General features: G+C 43.9%; 1 protein-coding gene across 1 annotated transcript in view; it reads left to right on the top strand.

Moving 5' to 3' along the window:
• Positions 1-18,723, top strand: part of EPHB1 (EPH receptor B1) — a 137,303-nt gene that overhangs the window by 83,471 nt on the left and 35,109 nt on the right. The window contains exon 9 of the mRNA XM_058550348.1: positions 5,947-6,162. Within this exon, the coding sequence (XP_058406331.1) occupies positions 5,947-6,162 (216 nt within the window). The remainder of the gene's footprint in view (positions 1-5,946; positions 6,163-18,723) is intronic.

The following is an 18,723-nucleotide window of genomic DNA, read 5'->3' as shown; positions in this document are numbered from 1 at the left end:
AGCTGATAGGACAATGGAACAATGTAGTCAAAGGCCAATGTAAGCATGGCCTATTTGGTAATCTGTCAGCAGCTGCATGGTGGCTCCAAAGCTCAGAGGCAGAGCTTAGGGGCTGCAGTGTGGAGGGTTGGCTGGGGGACTTGTACAGAGGCTGCATTTGCACAAACTGAAGCTACCTTTGCAGGGTGAGCACACACTTTTTGCTTTGTCTGGGTCATTAGGCAGCAGTGCGTTCTTTTGATGGGGTGGAGGGACAATGATGTAGACTATGGGGCCCGCATACTTTGCCTGGTTCAGCCTCCTTGAACATATGGGTTATGCCTTGTATTTTGAAACCCCACTACCTAGCACAATGGGAACTTGGTAAATGCTAGTTGAATGAAAGACATGAATAACCATTCAGGAGTGGCAGGAGAAATGTCATCTTCAGTGTACATAGTCTCTTGTCCTTGTCGCCAGACCTCTCATATCAGAACAGGATACGGACCATGCTTTCCTGGGGGCATTCATTCATGCTCATGGATCTCATGAAGACAGCCAAATAAAAGTAAATAGGAGACAATGTTAGAATAAAAAGTATTTTCTGGAACCAGCCTCCAGACCCTTTCAAGAGTCATTTATTTTCTACAAGTCTCCTGACTGTACTTGACAGAAGACTCACAACATGATCAGACTCTCTTCCTGGAACATGCAGGCAAGCAGAGATTCATTCTCAGGAGCCTGCGGAAAATCAAAACCCCACACCGTTGCTCTGCATGGGGCTGTTTCCATTCGGGGCCCAGGACACGGGGGCCTGTTGGACAGCAGTATTTTTCATGATGATAAGACCCAGGTGGTGATAGAAAAGCCAGAGGCGAGAGAGGAGCCTGGGAAAACAGAAGAGAAAGGATGGCAAGAAAAGAGCGACGGGAGCAGGCGGTACCAGGAGGAGAGGGGAAATGAAGCGTTTCTGACTCCTCGCACGGCATGGAGGCAGGTAATCTATAAAATCTAATTTCAGCCTTACTACCAAACCCTGGAGCATAGCAACATTAATTGATGTATCTGCTGCTTGATAAAATCGAGAAGTAGGTCATCAGTTCAGTTCTGCAGGGTCCATCTTCTGGGAGGTGGTATAATTTTAGGATCACCATTCAGAGAAGAAAGGAAAAGGGTTAGTCCTCAATCTGTGCAACTGTTTCCTTCCCTCCAACTGGTCCTTTCACACCAGACGTGGAGAGTTTGGAGAGTGGCCGCAGCTCCAGCGCTGGGTCAGTGTCTGAGAGGCTCTGGGCATCTGGGATCCCGTGAGCACAGCGGACATAGCTCCTCATAGTCCCCTTACTGCTCCTCTCTCATTACAGGACTTAGAATCCCTCACATTCCGGAGGGATTGGAAACACCATTATTCTTCAACCACACATTCAGTAGGTTCGTTATTATCCGTTTTTTAAAATGTCTATGCCATGGATTATGTAGCATCCCAATCCATAATTAAATATTTCCTTCTTGGCATTCAAATTCAGGGGACTTAATCTGGTGGCCCTTCTATAATCTTAGGAACAACCCCTGACGCCCTCATCAATGTTCCATGCCTTAGCCAAGAAAGTCGATGGGCTCCATGAGGCCTCCGTGCCTAAAGTGTGGCCTTGTGGTTGCTGCTGGTTCATTCACAGATGGTCGTAACTGGAAGACTCTTGGAAGTCACTGAGCAGTGTCAAAAGGAGACGTTTCTCATCAGGGAAGCTCATTCATGGGCTGAAGCTGGACGACAGCAACCCAGATGTCAGGAAGAGAGCACCAGATTGGAAGTCCTCAGACCAAGGGTCTGCTTTGGGCTCTGCTATGAGTCACCCTGTGGCCTTGAGCAAATCTGTTAACTCAATTTCCCAATCTATAAAGGCATTGAGCTGGATGATCTTGAAAGGTCTCTTTCGGTTAAAAAAACCCCTATGATTCATTCTCTTCAAACAAATCAAATAAGGGTTTCATTTCCTGAAGTGGGTTTGTCAATGAAAGTTGAAATACCTAAATCCTTCCTGTCTAATAAAAGGGCCAGCAAGTGGCTTAGGTGAATTTTCAGAAAAGCAATTTCAGCAGAAAGCACTTCATGAAGGGAAGAAAGTTTAAGTCACTCCACCCCGGCCTGCCTGTATTTCTTGTCTATACTGTGTTTTTACCGTGTGCTCAGAGCCTTTCCCAAAGTCACTAAGAAATCTGTTTTTTCTTTCTGTCTTGTTTGTGTGCTAATGTTCATATCTCTGGAAGTTCTTCTTGGAGAGTTATACCAATGAACTAGACATAAAACATTTGAACATATCAGAAGATCTTAATATGTTCATATCTTTAAGTTTTACCAAGACTATGAACACACCAGGCATAACCCTGTTTTATCATGGTATGTGATTCCCCTGCAGATCCTGAAGAAAATGTGTTGTCCATTGCAGAGTCAGCATATTCAATGGAAAAGGCACTGGACAGCAGTTAAAAGATTCAGATAAGAGTAGCATATCTGTGGTACACATGTCTCTACTTTCTATTTCTATGGCCATGGCAGACATCATTAATCAATCATGGCTCATTCCTGCAAAGCTTGTATACATAGCCTTCTTCTCCACACAGCATTTGAGGCAGCCATTACCAATTGATCAGAGATGGAATGTCAGTGGAGAAGCAATTTGCTGGTCTGGACCTAGATTCTTATAAGTCAAAACCACACGAGTGATTTCAGGCTGATCACATAAACTTTCTGGACTTCCTTTAGCTTCTCTATAAAAACAGTATGCTGTTGCCTGCCTTGCCTACTCCACCGGGCCAGTTTTAAGGATCAAAAGATATTCTATAAAGTATGACTTGCCTTTCAAAAGTCAAGTAATGGAAGAAATCAGTGTTTGTTGATTAATTGAGCCAAGCTTCAGGTCTGCATCATTAGGTCCTGATCATCCATTGCTACATTGGAGTGGGGGCGCTATTACAGATGCCAACCTGTTGAGCTCAGAATGCATTGTGAACTAGGTTCTCCCTGGGTGATGATCCTAGGATGCCTCCCCCACACACCCAGGAAGCTATGAGGAACCCACAGCTCTGGCCCCAGGTGTCCTCTGTCTTTCTCAGCAGGCATCTGAGGTACATGGGAGAGCTGATTTGTGAGACATATGGCCTTGCTGATAATACCAGCGATCGCTGCTGCGTCTTAGTATTCGTGGGGCACTGAGCTAAACCCTTTCACACATATTATCTCATTTAACCTCACCAAAATCCTATGAAGAATGGACACTACATTCTTATTTTATGGATGTGGGAATCTCTGCTCTGGAGGTTAAATAACTTGCCCAACGGTGTGCGGCCAGTGAGCAGCAGAGCCTGGATCCAGCCTGGTCTATGGGGCTCCAAAGCCTTGACTTTTAACCACTTCTTGGCCTTTGTTGACTCCAGAAACTGAAAGGATGACTGACCTAAATATTAAAACAAATCAGACAGTAAAGCAGCTCTATGAAGTCTTGAATGACTTAAAGTAGAGGCATAGACACACAGCTTCCCATGCTTTCAGCACTGCTCATCTCAAAGTTGTTTAATCACCACCAGTGCCCCTCCAACATCTATCTACAAGTGGGTTTCTTTAGGGAGATACTCCTTTTAACCACATTGTTGCCTACACTTACAAAGGGGAAATAAAATGAATGGAAAAAAACATGACCCTTGTTGCAGCTGAGATGCATTTTCTAATATACAGAAGTTGCATGATGACTTCCTGGGGAGGCAGATCCCCAGAAACCAACTTAGAGGAAATGAATGGTGCTGGGGAAAGCCTGGCTGACTTCTTGAGGAGGTGTTGATTGAAGTTAATTAGTGAGAAGGAAGATTCGAGTCACTCACGGAACATCCAGCTCTCGCAGATGGGCACTTTGTGCTGAAAACCCGTCAGTTTCCAAAAAGCAGCTCTGAACTTTCTTTTGGAGTTGGTTAGAAGAAAATATTGCGGGGAAAGGCTTCTGGGCAGGTTGGAGGTGGTTAAGGTTTGAGTGAGACACAGCCTGGAGTTTAGGGTGTGTCAATTCCAGTGTGTTTGGGGTCCTCCTCTGGCAGGGGCCTCAGGAAGGAGTGGAGGGAGTGTCAGTTCGCTCTACTCATTCAGTGAGCGGAGGGCATAACCTTGGAACACATACCCAGGCTTTCAATCTTGCATGAGGAATAGAGTCTTCAATAATTCATGCTACCATTGTTAGAATTTTCAATTGTTGGTGTTTTCTCTAATAAACAGAGTATTTTTATAACAGCTCTTTTATTTTTCCTCACTTATTTTTGCATAGAAAATGCTTTTGCCAGAGCACATGCATAAACGATGTGTCCATACACATTTAAGTGAGATAATGCATGTGAGTGCATTGTGTGCCATCTCACATACAGTAGGTGCTCAATACATGAGAGCTCCTCACGCTATTTACGCTTTCTGCATTTCACGCGGGAACACTGGGGCAGAGCGAGTGACTGCCTTGCCCAGGGCCGGGGTTCAGCAGTAACTGGACTAAACTCAGGGTGTCTCGCCTCCTCTCGACTCTCCTTCAATCAGAGCGTTTCAATGCCTGGGCCATGCTCTACTTACAGAATACAACTCATGGCTCTTTGGTGAGCAGCTGGGGCTGGACTAGATGGGAAAAGGTGTTCTCCACAGCACGGCCCAGGGTCCACTGATCTAACCAGTGTGTGCAGAGCCAAGACCCAGGGGCTTTGGGGAGGCAGGAGGAAGGCACAGATTCATTCACTGAAGTCTGTTGTCTAAACGTCAAGGAGGGCATCCCTGCAAGAAACTGTGATTGGAGAGAAGGCAGCACTTCAGGTCGGCATGAGGAGGAGCAGCTGCAGCTCCCATACACTAGGAGGGTCCACGTGCTGGACACTCGGTGTGCACTTCCCCTGACCTCTGATCCCTATGAGGTGGGTGTGGTTATCCCCATGTCAAGGCTGACAGCCCTGGTAGCACTCAAGGAGACACCTTAAACATTTATTTCTGGAAACAGGAAGTGATATACCGGTCATTCACTCAGCGTGTGTTTATTGAGCTTTTTCTATCTACATTAAAGTTTTCAGCACTGGGAATACTGTGGTGACCACAGGAGAGAGAGTTCTTGTCTCAGAGAGCTTGGAGTTAAGCTGCAGAGACAGACAGATATGCAGACACACACATATATGCTTGCATGCACACACACACGTGCAACTAAAACTTGTGATATGTGCTGAGAAGAAAAATAAGAGCGTGCACTGAAAGATAGTAGTAAGAAAGTGCTAATTATAGTTGGGAGAGGGCACTGGGTACAGAGACATCATTTCTGAGCACACGACATTTAAGTAGAGGGTCAGGTAGGTATGGATTGTGGGGAAAAAGCAGAGGGAATGGCATGTGTGAGGGCCCTAAGGCAAAAAGAGCTTGGCTTGGGAAAGGATTGAAAGGTCGCCAGTCACTGTGGCTTTAGCACAGGAGTGAGGGATGAAGTGGCATAAGATGAGGCAGTAGTTGATCCCATGGGGTGTCGTGGGCCATGCTAAGGAGTTTGGAGCTTTCCCTTAATACGATGCGAGGCTGTTACAGAGCTTTAGCCAGGGAGTGACGTGACCTGATTTATGTCTTACAAAGATGGCTCTAGCTCCCATGTAGGGAATGGATTGGGGGGGGGGCAGCAGTTACAGGTGATGGATGACAATGACTTGGTTAGAATGATGGCAGTGGAGACAGAGATGAGTGGATGGGTTTGAGATGTAATTTGGAGATGAAATCGACAGGGCTTGGCAAGGAGAAGAGAGCAAGGAGAGGGGTAAGGATGGAAGTCGGGGAGGGAGGAGGCAGTGAATGGCTTGGCCTGGCACTGACAGAGGCCCTGACAGAGGCCCAGCAGTGGGCCGTGGCACCTCGTCTTCTATCTAACCACTGAAGCCCATCTTGATCTTGATGCCCTTTGTGTCTTACCACAGCAAAATGATGGACAGTTCACAGTGATCCAGCTGGTAGGGATGCTCAGGGGCATCGCTGCGGGCATGAAGTACCTGGCCGAGATGAACTATGTACACCGGGACCTGGCTGCTAGGAACATTCTGGTCAATAGTAACCTGGTGTGCAAGGTGTCCGACTTTGGCCTTTCCCGCTATCTCCAGGATGACACCTCAGATCCCACCTACACCAGCTCCTTGGTAAGTCCTTCTTGGTGTTCTCACGTGAAAGTGTGGCATGAATAAAGGTGGCTGCACATGGCTGGGGACCCATAGCAGGGCAGACTGGGAGGGCCTGGGACCTGAACTCATCTCTCCACTGGGGGATTCAGGTGCTAGGTGGACCATCCATCCAAGAGAAACAATAATAGCTGGTTGTCCGGACAAGAATTTGGGCACAGGCTGTGAGGAAGGGTCGGTGTCTACTCTGAAGCCATGGTGTTCTTTGGTCAATGGGAAGAGGACATTTTGGAACAGATGATTTGGAGGAATCCAAACAGTTGGACATGGCATAAAAGACAGCTGTCAGCAGGGAGCAGGCTCTGGTTGGGTTGGGCACTGTGCTGCCAGGTAGACTCTTGATCCCCTTCTCTTCTCCCTCTCCATTGCTTCCAGATAGCCTTAAGTACCATCTACATGATGAATACTCTTAAATTTGTATTTCTGCTCAGCCTCCCCCTCCACAGCCCAAGCAGCTCTAATCATCTGTGTCCAACTGCCTAGTTCACACAATGCCATTTAGAACTTCCACAGGTCCAAAACAGAGCTCTTGACTTACTCTCCAGTTTCCCCTTGCCAGTTTCTCCATCTCAGTAGTTGCACCACTCAACCAATGACCGACACCTGGGAATCAGCCTTGATATCTCTCTGTGCTTCACCATCCCTGTGCAATCCCTCAGCCACTCCTATAGGTTCCTATAAAACCTCCTCCTTCTTTCCATCTCTAGTGCCCCACCCTCTTCCAAAGCACCACTCTCTTTCGCCTGGGCTGCTACAGCAGCTCCCTAACTAGCCTCAGGGTTTCCTTTTGTCTTCCTACGTCCATTCCCAGCAGCATCCAAAGTGATTGATTTCCTACCCACCTATATTCTTTAAACTTGCAAAAGTAGTACATGATTATTATAAAAATCAAAACAATACAGAGAGGAGAAAAAGAATAACTAAGAAACTGCAATTCCTTTGAAGAAGGAGTTGGTAAACTTTTGCTAAAGGGCCATATACTAAGTATTTTAGGCTTTGCTGGCCCAGAGGCAAAATAAAGGATATTATGTAGTTAATTATATAACCATTTAAAATGTAACCCTTTAAAAAGACACAAACACCATTCTTAGCTCCCCGGCTGTAAGAAACCAGATGACCAGCCAGATTTGGCGCTGTTTACCAACCCCTGTCCTGAAGCACTAATTTCAGTTAAATGTGTCTCCTTTCATATTTTTCTCTCTGTTCAAAAATTTGAACTTTTTATTTTATAAAAATGGGATCATACTATGCCTGTTACTCTGTGTCCTGTGTGTCTCTTGGGCTTTCTTACTGTCAGGTTGTCCTGCTGTGCCAAAAGTTTGTAAACTTTCACACTCCACCAGGAATGTACGGTGCATCTTCCAACATCCTCACCAGCACTGGAAGTGATCAATCTTTACAAATTTGCTAATCCAAAGATGAAAAATGAGACCTCATTTTGTTTTCATTTACACTTTCAACTGGCTGCTAGAGATATTACTGTCTTTTTACACAGTTACTGGGATTCACGTTTCCTCTTCTGTTAATTGTCTATACGTGTTTTTACCTATTTTTCTACTGAGTTGTTTGCTGGTTTCTTAGAAATTTACAGAAAGTTTTTTTATATTAGTGATGTTAACCCTTTGTCTGCCAAATATGATACAATTAGTTCCCTCTCCCCCTTTTTTTGTCCAAAAAGTACAATTCTTTTTTGTATTCACAAGAATACAACTGATCTTTTGATATTGTTTATGATATCCTTTGGCTTGCAAAAGTGGTTAATATTCATTTAGTCAAAAATATCTACCTTTTTCTCTATGTCTTCCTGGCTTTTCTGGTTTGTTTTAAAGGTTCTCTTCACTCCAAGGTTATAAGATGCTTTTTTTCCCTTACTATTTTATTCAGGCTTTTGTTCTATATTTAAATATTTAGCACAGCTGAACTTTATTTATTTTTCTCAAGATTTTATTTTGAAAAATTTCAAGCATACAAAGAATTTGATAGAATTTTAAGATAAAATAATTTAATAAAAATTGAATAAAATAAGATAATTTAAGATAAAATTTGCATAAAAGGAAAGGCATGAGTCTTAAGTGTACATTTACAGTTTTAACAAATGCATATAACTGTGTAACCCAAACTCCTATGCAGATATAGAACAATGTCATCACACAGGAAGTTCCTGCATGTCCCTTCCCAGTCAGTTCTCACCCCCACCCCACCCCAGAGGTAACCACTGTTCTGATTTTTTTTTCCACCATAGGTTTGTTTTGCCTGTTATAGAACCTCACATAAGTGGAATCATACAGCGTGTGCTCTATGCGTCTGGCTGCTTTCACTTAGCATCCTGTTTGTGAGATTCATTCATGTTGTGCGTGCTGCAGTAATTTGCTCCTATTTATTGTAGTGTTCTATAGTTTATTTACCTGTTTTCTTGTTGATAGGTCCCAGGGCTGTTCTCAAATTTGCTTTTATTTTTTTAATTGAGGTCATATTGGCTTATAACATTGTGTAAATTTCAGATGTACGTTATTTCAGTTTCTGTATAGACTGCACCGAAGTTGCTTTTGAATATGTATTAGGACGTATATTCTTACCCTGTTTCATCCAGGTGAAGACATAATTATGGAACACCACTTATTAAATATATTATCCATTTTTTATTGAATCACATGTCATTCTTGTCATATATTAAGTTCTTTATATGAACTATGTTTTGATTTTCGGTTCTGCTCCATTGATCTATTTATTTATTCTTGTGCCCAACCATATTGTTTTGATTATAATAACTTTGGGGAAAGTTTTACTATCTGTATTGTTCTGATTATAATAATTTTAGCAAAAGTTTTACTGTTTGGGTAAAGTAAGTTATCTTTCATTCTTCTTAAAAAAAAATTTCTTGACTATTCTCAGATATCTTTTCTTTAAGTGCAATTTAAAATCAGTTTATCAGCTTCCAAAACATGCACATACAGAATTTGGATTTTGAGTGGAATCTATTCCCACCTTTGGAAGGACTCACATTTTAATGACCCTGGAGTCACCTAAATAATGATGTGAGCAAAATATACAATTTGTATATGCCTTAGATAAAATATTCCCTAATTATTTTTCTGTACACATTATTTAGATCATTTGTTGTGATTTTGTGTTTCTTCTAAATGATAATGCTTATAAACTCCTAGACCTAACAGCTTTCAGGATCTTTCACAGTCATATGTTTACCTGCCTCACCATATGTATCATATTATTCCTCCACGTTTTGCCTTTTATTAAAAATAGAGAAAATTATAATGTTTTCTGATTAAACAATTTGTTTCAAAAATTACAATTGATTCACCTGAAAAATATTTATTGAGCATCTACTGTGTGCCAATATTGGATCACAAGCTAGGGACACAATCATGATCAAAAAGAGACATCATTTCTGTTCTCACATCACTCACGATTTAATGAGGAAAGAGGACATTAATCAGACATGTACACAAATAAGTGCATAATTACCAGTTGAGAGAAGAGCTGCTGTGTTCCGCAAGAGCATGAATGGAACAATAAATAACAAATAGTCTGGCTTTATCTGGGAGAATTAAGGATGGCTTCCAGAGGAGGAGATGGTGCTTTAGTAGAGATTTGAAGAATAAGTCACCCAAATGAATGGGGCAGATTAGAGCACAGAGAGAGAAGCAGTGTGTACAAAGGCCCTGTGGCAAGAGGGAAAATGGAATATTAGAGGAGTTGAGAGAGGACCCTTGTGCTGGGAATTTGGAGAAAGAGGGGGAAAGTGGCCAAGGAAGTCAGCAGCAGTTACATCACACAGGGCCTCCCAGAGCCTTGTGGTGGAATTTATGGCCTCAGAGCAATGGGAAGTCATTCAAGGGCGGTGTTGTTTGTGTGTACGTGTGTGTATGTGTGCATGCAGATAGATTTGTGCATGCATGGGTGGATTTGCATTTTAGAAAAATAACCTCGCTTTCCTCTTGCTTTTCCCTTCCAATCTCTGCTCTTCCCTTCTTTAAAAACAAAGCAAAACAAAATAATTTATTGGCATTCTTCCTTTTTTTCTTTCACCAGAAAGCCATTTGGCAGGCCCAATCAAAGTAGGCATCCTGAGTGAGGGAGGAAAGTCCTAGCAGGGATCGAGACCCTTGTGTGAGGGGGCTGGCAGTCCAGCAAGAGTGGGAAATTAGCTATATACAGGGAGATTGAGAAATACATTGGAGATAATGGGAGCTGTTGAAAAAGAAGGTACAAATATGGAAAGCATGTATGCTAAAATGAATTATATGGTGTTGAAATGAAATTGGAGGTATTGGTATGAACTTGTGGTTTTCAATATATAGAAATAGAGAGATACATATAGGCTGAGAGAGCCTCAAATCAACGACACCCATGTAGCAAAGAGTATACCTGGCACTCAGATCTTGGATTCTATATTCTCTTCTACGCTGAAAGCAACCAGTACTCAGAGTAATGACCTCTTCCAGGGCCTGGGCAGGGAAAGCATGAGATGAACCCGGTACATCTTTTTGTGCCAAAAAGTAGGAAAGTACTCAAAGAATGATGGAGACATGTCAGAAGAATACGACACCTAGCTTGAATGGCCTCCCAATGTCCAAAATACTGGACAATTTGAGCCTCAAAATATATAATGGTAGTGACATTTTATGATCTACTGAATAAGATGGGAACGATTGCGTCCACACTGATTTGAATATAAATGAATAAATAAATAGAGAAAAGAGAAAGCTTTTGCTGATGGTGGAAAGAATGATATTATTAGAAAATCACTATTTGGCAACCATCAAATTAATAATTAATTCAGATAAGAAACATCAATGGATGCTAAAACTTGAGGTGAAATTGGGGAAAGAAATAGGATTTTACATAGCCTTAAAGCACCTCCCCACAAAATATTTATTACAAAGGGGAAGAATGTAAGTTTACAGAGAAGTTTGGCAAACACCATCTGAGTCAAGTGATGAAAGTTCACACCACCATCAACAGGACAAGTAGACGTCGTGTGACACTCAATAGGATGCAATGAAAAGAACATAAGCATTGGAGATATTCTGTTCAAAATGTATAACCTAGGTCTCATCATGAGGAAACATTAGACTAACTAAAATTAAGGTCCATTCTATTCAGCGCCTGGCCTACGGTCTTCAAAAGTTTCCAGATTGAAGGGGGTTCGAGAGGCAGGCATGTTTCTGGGCCAGTTGTTAAGAGTCGGAATGAGGGGTCTGGATGAGGAGTGTACAAGCATTCTTTGTAGTGTCCTTGCAACTTTTCTAGAGTTGAAACTGTGTCAAAATAAAATATTTTTAAAAAACATTTACCCTGGCTGCAGTGTGGAGTTTGGGTGGGAGAGATGACAATAGAAGCGAGATGTGTCCAGAGGCTATGGGGCAGTGGGAGTGAAGGGAGCCCGGAGAGACCAGGGAGCACCATGGAAAGGACTTGCTCGTGGATGATGCTTAGGGATGAAGGAGACAGAGGTCCAAGGGTGACACCCGATATCAGACCTATGCCTCTGAATGGATGATGGTGCCATTCTCTGAGAGTGAGGATGCTGGAAAGGTACTGGTTGGAGCAGTAGAAGAGTTGGGAGTGGATTGTGGGTTTAGTTTAAAACAGTGTTTCTCAAATTTGAATGAGTACCAGATTCACCTGGAGAGCTAATAAGGAGCACGAAGCACAGACTCACTGAAGTAAAATAGAGCCCAGGCCTTTGCATTGTGACCACGATTTCCCAAGCAATTCTGACACCTATGGAATTTTGAAAGATGTTTGTTTAGAACCTTTTGCTTTTTATGTGCCGGTAGGATATCTAAGTAGAGCTGCGGAACAGGCAGCTGGATACATGGGTTTGGAGCATGGAGGAGAAGTCCAAATGAAGGTGTATATTTAGGAGTCATCAGCGTAAAGACAGGAATCAAAACAGTGAGTGTAAACGTACTTGACTTGGGAGAGGGTAGAGTGGGCAGAGGGCCTCATTCTGACCATGAAGGAGCCCAACATTTACCAGTACAGATGTATATAAAGTAGGAGGCATGGAAGTCCAATTGTGCCTTTCCTCCAGAGAGGCAATTACTAAGAATTTGCTGTAAATCCTACTCCCTCACTTTGCAGACCAGGGATCCATGGCCCAGAGTGGTCAAATGAGTCACTCTCAGTCACATAGCATGTTAGTGTGGCTTGGCCCTTCAGTCTAGGTCTCCAGACTCCAAGTCCAGTGACAGGACACCATGGCTCCCTCTCTGGCCCCCAGCATGCTGGACCCCTGCCCCAACTTTGGTCATCCGTGATGTCCCAGAGAGCCTGCTTCTCTGTCTTTATTTTTTCCCCTTTTGCTTCCAAAGGCCCAGCAAAGGACTATCTTTAGATCCCAGTCAGCTGTCATCTTTGCCAACTGCCTATGCTAGCCTTTGGGCCTTTGGGTCACAGAGGCCAGGGGATATTGAATCTCTCCTCACCACACCTTCATGCAGAGGTAGGCAGGCTGTTAACTTTATCTATTGACTTTTCAGGTCTACTTCTTTACATTTTTTTTTCATGGTTACTCTAGAATTTATATATATAAATATATTTTTAAAAATTTCAATACCCTTATGGTTAATATTGTACCACCTTACATAAAATGTAGAAACAACAAAATCAAAACGTATAGGTCCCTTTACCATCCCACCCCTGCTGCCCTTTACATTATAATTGTCATATGTGTTATGTCTACATACATTAAAAGTCCCACAAGACAATCTTACAGTTTTTCTTTTAAGCAGTCATATGTGATATGTAAGAGGAAAATGTTTTGTATTTACTCAAAATAGTTACCATCTCTCTTGCTCTTCATTCATTCCTGAAGATCCAAGTTGCGCTTTGGTATCATTCCTTCAGTCTGAAGAACTTCCTTGGCATTTCTTGTAATGCAGTTCTTTGAACAATAAATTATCTTAATTTTCCTTTATCAGAGAAATGTCTATATGTTGCATTCGTTCCTGAAAGATATTTTTGCTGGATATACAATTCCAGGTTTATAGGTTATTTTTTCTTTCTTTCAGCACTTTAAAGATGTTGTTTCTGGTTGCCATGGTTTCTTATGAGAAGTCCTCAGTTATTTGAATCATTGTTCTAGTATATATATATACTGTATGATTTTTTCTCTGGCAGCTTTCAAGTTCTCATTATCTTTGGTTTTTAGCATGCTTATGATGTGCCTGGAAGTGCTTTTTGCTCCCAATTTATCCTGTTGGAGACTTTCTAAGCTTCTTAAATCTGTAAATTTGTATCTTTCACTATTATTTGGGAAGTTTTCAGCCACAATTCTTCAAATGTTATTTCCTGTCCCTTTTTCTCCTACAACTACAGTTACCTGTATATAGAACTTTTAGAATCCTTCCACAGGTTCTTGAGGCTCTATTCATTATTTTCCCCAATTTTTTCTCTGTCTCCCTCAGATCTATCTTTAAGTTCATTGATTCTTTCACTTTCCATCTGCATTCTGCTAAAACAAAAGAGGCCCTGTAGTGATTTTTTTTCTGATATTGTATTTTTTAGCTCTACGATTTCTTATTAATTTTTTTTATACTTTCTAATTCTCAACTGAAATGTCTTATCTTTTTATTCATTATAAGCATATTTTTCTTTCCCTTATTGAGCATAGCTATAATAGCTGCTTTAAAGTCTGGGTCATCCTGGGGTTGGCATCTTTTTTTCCCATGAAGATGGGTCACATTTCTCTGGCTCTGTGTATTTCTAGTAGTTTTGGATTATATACATTGTGACTGTTAGGAGTAGAGACTCTGAATTCTGTTACATTGATCCAAAGAGTGTTGATGTTTTTGATTTAGCAGGAAAGTAACCTGTTGTACTCAACCTGCAAACTCTGTCATGTCTGCAGGGGGCGACAGTTCAGATTTCAGTTCCTGTGGTTTTCTGTCTGTCTCATTCATGTGTGGTTCAGGGGTCAGCCAGAGAATTGGGAAAACCTAGAAGATGGGATTCTCTTTCCCTGGCTCTCTCATTTCCAGAGATTCTCCCCAACTCTGAAGCAGCCCTGATTATTCTGGACTCCTTCCCTTCATTCATGCAGCCAGAAAGAAGGTAGATTTTTCCATTGGAGTTTTAGCCACGACCGCTGACTGCCCTCAAGGCAAAACTGCACGAGGTAAAGTTTATTTTCGTGCTGTTCAGTCTCTGGAATCTTCAGGTTGTTTTTCCTTTCTTTTCTTTTCTCTTCTTTTCTTTTCTTTCCTCTTCTCTTGTATTTGTTGTTATTTGCTGGAGAAGCCATTCATTAGCAGCATGCTCCTCCCATCGGACGCGGAACCCTCAGCCTCTCACCCTTGATCAGCAGTTCCATAAACCAGTCCTTACCGCGCTCTACTCCGTCCTCATTCTGCTAGTCCAGGCAGTTCTTTCAAGATCTTTTTAACATCATCATCTTCCTATACATCTTGTTTTACTGTTAGTGAAGACCTCATTAAGAGCTATTAAAGTTCTCTAGGTTTTCCTGCTAGACCCTCAGCCTTCATCTCTCATTCTGTCTTAATTCTCCACCATACTTTTCTGCAGGTCTTCTTTCTGCATTTTAAATTGCTATTTCTAGCCCCAGGAGCATTTCCTTCCCGCCAGGCTCCTGGAACAATGAACAGATAGAATGTGTTCTTTTGTGCTTTCTTATGATTGGAATAAACCCAGTAAACTAGGGAGGAGTTCTGAACTGCTCCTAACATTCTATCCTTTCTGAGATAAATGAGCTGGGCTGGGCTCTAACACCTGTACGATCTACACAACTTTCTTTTTGGCAGGTATATTTCTGAATACTGTTGTGGGTGTTGAAATCAACAGTCCCATGTGTCTTAGTTTTCCCAGGCTGCTGTAACAAAATGCCAGAGACTGGGTGGCTTAAACAACAGACATTTATTTCTCACAGTTCTGGAGGCTCGAAGTCCAAGATCAAGGTGCTGGCAGATTTAGTTCCTGGTGAGAGCCCTCTTACTGGCTTGCAGATGGCTGCCTTTTCACTGCATCCTCTCATGGTAGAGAGAGAGAGAGCACTCTCTGGTCTCTCACTTTACCTATAAGGACACCAGTCCCATCATGGGGGTCCCACCCTCCTGACCGCATCTAGACCTAATTACTTCCTAAAGGCCCCACCTCCAGATACCATCACACTGGGGGTTAGGGCTTCAGCATATAAATTTGGGAGGACACGAGCATTCAGTCCATAACACCATGCTTGAGTTACAGACCAGTTCTCAATGTCTGACTTCACAGGGGACATTTTGGTAATTACTGGTCCTGTCTCCTGTTACCAAGAGAAAAAAGAGGCACACACATACCAGGAAAGCTGCCGCATCTTTGATTAACTCTTTGCATCTGGGGCTCCCATACACATTCACAAACCTGATCTTCACCCTGTGTCAGCTCACGTGGGTGGACAGAGCCCCGACAGGATCCCATAAATCTTCTCTGGATGGCGGCTTTCTGCTGGTTAAGTCAAAAGCTCTACTCCAGCGTGGTTTGCTCTTCTGATCGGTAGGAAGAGGCCCCATCCAGTCCCTTTGTGAGCAAAATCTTCCCTTCTTAGTATTCAGCCAGGTTCCTTCTGCTAAAGTCATGTCAACTTGCCCATCCTTCAGAGCCCCAGGCTGTCTCTCTAAGAAGTCTCCAGCCTTGCTGTGCCCCCCCTGAGCCCTGCTCTCTGCAGGCCTCCCCGTTTTATCCTGAACTGCACTCGTCTTCAAGGTGCCTCTGGTCTCCCTCAGCCCCTGCTCCGTGGCTCTCCTGCTGCTGCAGCCTCTTGTCTCACCTGGGTTTCTGCACTTCTGAGACTCACTTCCTTCCCGGCCCGCCTGTTCCTCCTCCTCCTTGCTTTCTCTGTTCTAATGTCTGCTCATGTTCTCTGCCCAGCTCTGTCCCCCTCTGTGAACCTCAAACAGAGCTGTTTCTTGGGCATCTTCCCCTCCTGGTGGGAGACAGAAACCATCTTCTCAGGCGATTTGCCAGCTGTGCCCTTGTCCTTTCTTGATCTTCATCCCTTCACCAGCTCTTCCTCACATGCTGCACTGCCTGTTGCTGCCCCTCATTTCCCACACTGACTGCCTGGACCCGCTAGGGGACAGCTCAGCTGTTCCGCTTCCTCTAGAATCTGCCCCATCTGCGTCAGACTCATTTCCTGCACTGTCTGGGGTCCCAGGCATGGAGGGTCCATCCTCCCTGTGGGACAAGGGACAGCCTCTCCCTGAGGGCAGTCTCTGCAAGTACATGACCCCACGGTTCATCCCGAACCTGCTGGGGGAAGTCAGGCCTGCCTCTCCTGTGCTCTGCAGAGGCCCTTACTCCCCTGTGATGAATTTCAGTCATCCCAGGTCACCATGGATGCAGGATCCTCGTCTCATCCTCCCCCATTATCCCTGTGAATTATTGTCTCAGCTGCAGCCTCCATCCTCACAGTGTTTCCGGGAGAGAGCATCCATCTAGCCACAATCGATTCCATGCTGAAATCTGAAGGGCCTTTCCTTTCACAAAAAAATTGACCTTCATTCCATGATACTATGCTGCCCATTTGGCCCTGTTTTCCCTCTTGGGAAGGTGGCAAAAAGACTCTCTCTAGAATTCTCTCCCCGTCTAGTGTGGCAAAATAGTTCTTTGACGTGGTAGGAAGAGTGCAGGACTTGGGTTCAAACTATGCTTTATAAATTTGGCCTGAAGTCTCCTCATCCATGAAATGGGATTTGTGGGAATTTGTAAGATTTCTAAGACTCCATGTGATAAACTGGGAACAACCCTCGGTACAAGTCCTGCTCCCATCACAGCTTATGTGATGGCTGTGGATGCTGCCATCTCAAGGCAGTGCTTTCCCAGCTCTCAGAACCCATGGCCCAGGGCAAGACACACTCAGGGGTGCATTTCCAAGGCTAACTAGTAAAAAAGATCCTATAACTTTCCCTATTCACAGTCATTCCAAAACAGAAAACAGTAAAGCAGAGAGCCCCCAGAAGCCCGGGAAAAGCTGATATTCACAAAGGAAAATTGAGGGCCCTCGTGACAGGATCACCATGGAACAATTTTGAAGAAAACTTCTCAGGAGAAGGCAGGGGAAAGGCAACAAAGATTATTGTGTCCATTGAAACCGTGGTTCTCACACTTCACTGTGCACCAGACCCCCCTGGAGGGCTTGTTTAAGCACAGATTTCTGGGCCCCACCCCCAGAGTTTCTGATCTGTAGGTCTGAGGTGGGCCCAGGAATGTGCATTTCACACAAGTACCCAGATAATGCTGATACCACTGGTCCAAGACCACACTTGGAGTACCACTGCATTGAAACTATTTTAGGGAACGTAAATTTACCACACAAACTGGCATTGCAAGAAGTATCAATTACCTTATTTTTCAAAAATCAAAGTAAATCCGACACGGAGGTCCCATCCTGTCAGACTGGAAAAGAAAAAGTATTTTCGGTCTCATTAGAACTCCTGCTCCCTGTGCAAGCTCAGGGGAGTGTGAAGGTCCGGGAGCCACACCTGGGCACCAGGTCTTTGCCTGGTCTGGATCCCCTATGCCTCCAGCCCATTTCACCTCTGTCTGAGGAGGAGGGAGGGCACAGTACCAACAGGTGTCCGCACCACAGAGCCCCAAACCAGCATCTGCCTCCAGGTCCTGGGACCCTCATTCTTATCCTGCCACTTTGCCCCTCTAATAACCCATTTCCCAGAATCTGAACCCCTTCCCCATCCATCAGCTCTTCTGGAAAAAAAAACAAAAGCAAAAGCTGATTAAATCAGCCCTGGAAATCCTGGGGTTGGTATTAAGGAGTTGAGACAGATCGATGATCACCCTCAGTCTTGACATTCTGCACCATAGCATCAAAAACATAGACATTAACACCTCAGTCGCTTTCATTGTCACGGTTATCAGTGAGCCTGCTGCCTGGTAAACTGGGCTGAACTCTGAGAGGGTTTCTGGCATTGCATTTGTTTGTCTCCCATCTTTTATAAGTAAACAGGTGCTCAAGGAAAGAAGGTAGTTCAGGGCGCCTGAGGGGGTCACCCGCGTGTGGGATGGAGAGTCCTTTTCTCTCCAGGGAACTTGCTTGGGAGTCTTTCAAAGAGGGGATCCACGGAGAAAAGATCAAGGGGGTCAAAGTCTCAGCCTTAGGGGCCCTCCGCTTTCCCCATGCCAGGCCCTGAGCCCGACCTGCACAGAAGAGGTGGGTGCCACAAACAATCTGAGACCCCATCTGCTTTGACGCATCCCAGAAGAGTGGCGGATCTGCCATCACTGTTCCCTGAAACAGCAGGGGACCAAGGGCAGAGCTGGGAGCACGGCTGTCTCCCTGTCCAGCTGCCCAGACTTTCAGTTCCACCAAAGGCCAGCAATGCTATGCACAGCCCTCGTGGGTGCCAGAAGGATTAAGGGACTCTGTGGTGAAGAAAAGGAGGCACTGTGAACTTTCCCTAAAGGATGTGATGAGTGGTTCCCATCAGCAACACGCACACAGCACAGGAATTTAGTGCAGTATACACACTAAATACACGAAGC

The sequence above is a fragment of the Diceros bicornis genome, chromosome 2, assembly GCF_020826845.1.
Source record: "Diceros bicornis minor isolate mBicDic1 chromosome 2, mDicBic1.mat.cur, whole genome shotgun sequence".
Taxonomy (NCBI): domain Eukaryota; kingdom Metazoa; phylum Chordata; class Mammalia; order Perissodactyla; family Rhinocerotidae; genus Diceros; species Diceros bicornis.
This window is presented reverse-complemented; position numbering and strand designations above follow the sequence as displayed.